Genomic DNA, 2238 nt, shown 5'->3' with positions numbered 1-2238 from the left:
GCCACGTCCTACTTTAGTGACTGAGATCAGGAGTTTCTTGGGGTTAGCAAGTTATTATCGCCGATTCGTGCAGGGCTTTTCATCCATTGCAGCACCTTTGACCAGATTGACCTAGAAGGGTGCTCCTTCCCGTTGGTCCTATGAGTGTGAGGCGAGCTTTCAGAAGCTCAAGACGGCTTTGACTACAACATCAGTTCTAGTATTGCCTTTCGGTTCGGGGATGTATACAGTTTATTGCAATGCTTCACGCGTTGGATTGAGATATGTACTAATGCAGGAGGGGCGAGTTATTGCATATGCTTCATGTCAGCTGAAGATTCATGAGAAGAACTACCCCATGCACGATTTGGAGTTGGCATCAATTGTTCATGCTCTTAAGATTTGGAGGTATTACTTGTATGGAGAGTCCTGTGAGGTTTATATAGACCATCGCAGTTTGCAGCAGCACTTGTTCATGCAGAGGGATCTTAATTTGAGGCAGCGTAGATGGATTGAGTTACTAAAGGACTATGGCATCACTATTATTTATCATCCAGGCAAGGCAAATATGGTTGTAGATGCCTTAAGTAGGAAGACAGAGAGCATGGGTAGCTTGGCATTCATTTCAGCGGAGGAGAGACCACTAGCTCTGGACATTCGGTCCTTGGCTAACAGCCTTGTGAGGCTGGACATTTCAGAGCCCAGTCGAGTTCTTGCATGTGTTGTTGCCCAGTCTTTATTATTAGGACAGATCAAGGCTCGTCAATGCGATGATCCGCATTTGGCAGTCCTTAGAGAGACGGTACTATAAGGTGGTACCAAAGAGGTTTCTATTGGCGAGGATGGTGTTCTGCGACTCCAGGGTCGCCTATGTGTTCCTAATGTCGATGGATTAAGGGATAGGATTCTATAGGAGGCACACAATTCACAGTATTCTATTCATCCAGGCGCTATGAAGATGTATCGGGACCTGAGACAACATTATTGGTGGCGGCGGATGAAGAAAGACATAGTTGAGTATGAGGCTAGGTGCTTGAATTTCCAGTAGGTTAAGTATGAACACCAGAGGCCAGGTGGCCTACTTTAGTAGATGCCTATACCTGAGTGGAAATGGGAGCACATTACTATGGACTTCGTAGTTGGGTTGCCGCGGACATTGCAGAAGTTTGATACAGTTTGGGTCATTGTCAACAGGTTGACCAAGTCAGTACACTTTATTCCGGTTGTGACTACTTATACTTCATAGAGGTTGGCTCAGATATACATTTGGGAAATAGTTCGGTTGCATGGTGTGCCTGCTGGAGAGCCGTTTAGAGTGAGTTGGGGACCCGTGTGGATCTCAACACAACATTCCATCCTTAGACCGACGGACAGTCGGAGCGGACAGTTCAGATATTAGAGGACATGCTGAGAGCATGTGTGATTGACTTCAAAAGGCAGTAGGACCAGTTCTTGCCTTTGGCCGAGTTGCTAACAACAACAGTTATTCATCTAGCATCGAGATGGCTCCATTTGAGGCTTTAAATGGTCGGCAATGTCGTTCTCCTATCAGGTGGTTTGAGCCTGGTGAGGCTAAGTTGTATGGTACAGACTTGGTAAAAGATGCCTTGGAAAAGGTAAAGTTGATTCAGGAAAGACTTCGCACAGCACAGTCCAGACAGAAGAGTTACGCGGATCAGAAGGCACATGATGTATCATTCATGGTAGGCGAGAAGGTTCTTTTGAAAGTCTCGCCGATGAAGGGTATTATAAGATTCGGGAAGAAGGGCAAGTTGAACCCACAGTTTATTAGTCCATTTGAGGCGTTGAGGTGAGTTGGGGAGGTTGCTTATTAGCTTGCTTTACCTCCCAGCCTATCAGGGGTTCATCTAGTTTTTCATGTGTCTATGCTTCGAAAGCATCACGCCGACTTGTCTTATGTGTTAGACTTTAGTACTATTCAGTTAGATGAGAACTTAGGCTGTGAGGAGGAGCCAGTTTCCATTATTGATAGACAAGATTGCTAGTTGAGATCCAAGAGGATTTCTATGGTAAAGGTCCAGTGGAGGGTCCAACCAGTCGAGGAGGTGACCTGGGAGTCCGAGGAGGACATGCGGAGCAGATATCCACACTTGTTTAGCACTTCAGGTATGAATCTAAACCCGTTCGAGGACGAACGTTTATTTAAGAAGTGGAGAATGTAACGACCCGACTGGTCGTTTTGCTTTCTAGAACCCCGTTCCCCTAAATAAGACTTTTTGTACTTGCTTTATCTGATTT

General features: G+C 45.7%; 1 protein-coding gene across 1 annotated transcript; it reads left to right on the top strand.

The window, feature by feature from the left end:
• Positions 1–220: 220 nt before the first annotated feature.
• Positions 221–1793, top strand: LOC138875540 (uncharacterized). The gene is made up of 2 exons (XM_070154377.1): positions 221–781; positions 1416–1793. The coding sequence occupies exons 1-2, from the start codon at positions 221–223 to the stop codon at positions 1791–1793; spliced, it is 939 nt and encodes a 312-aa protein (XP_070010478.1).
• Positions 1794–2238: the final 445 nt, after the last annotated feature.

The sequence above is a fragment of the Nicotiana sylvestris genome, chromosome 8 (assembly GCF_000393655.2).
Source record: "Nicotiana sylvestris chromosome 8, ASM39365v2, whole genome shotgun sequence".
Classification (NCBI taxonomy): domain Eukaryota; kingdom Viridiplantae; phylum Streptophyta; class Magnoliopsida; order Solanales; family Solanaceae; genus Nicotiana; species Nicotiana sylvestris.
This window is presented reverse-complemented; position numbering and strand designations above follow the sequence as displayed.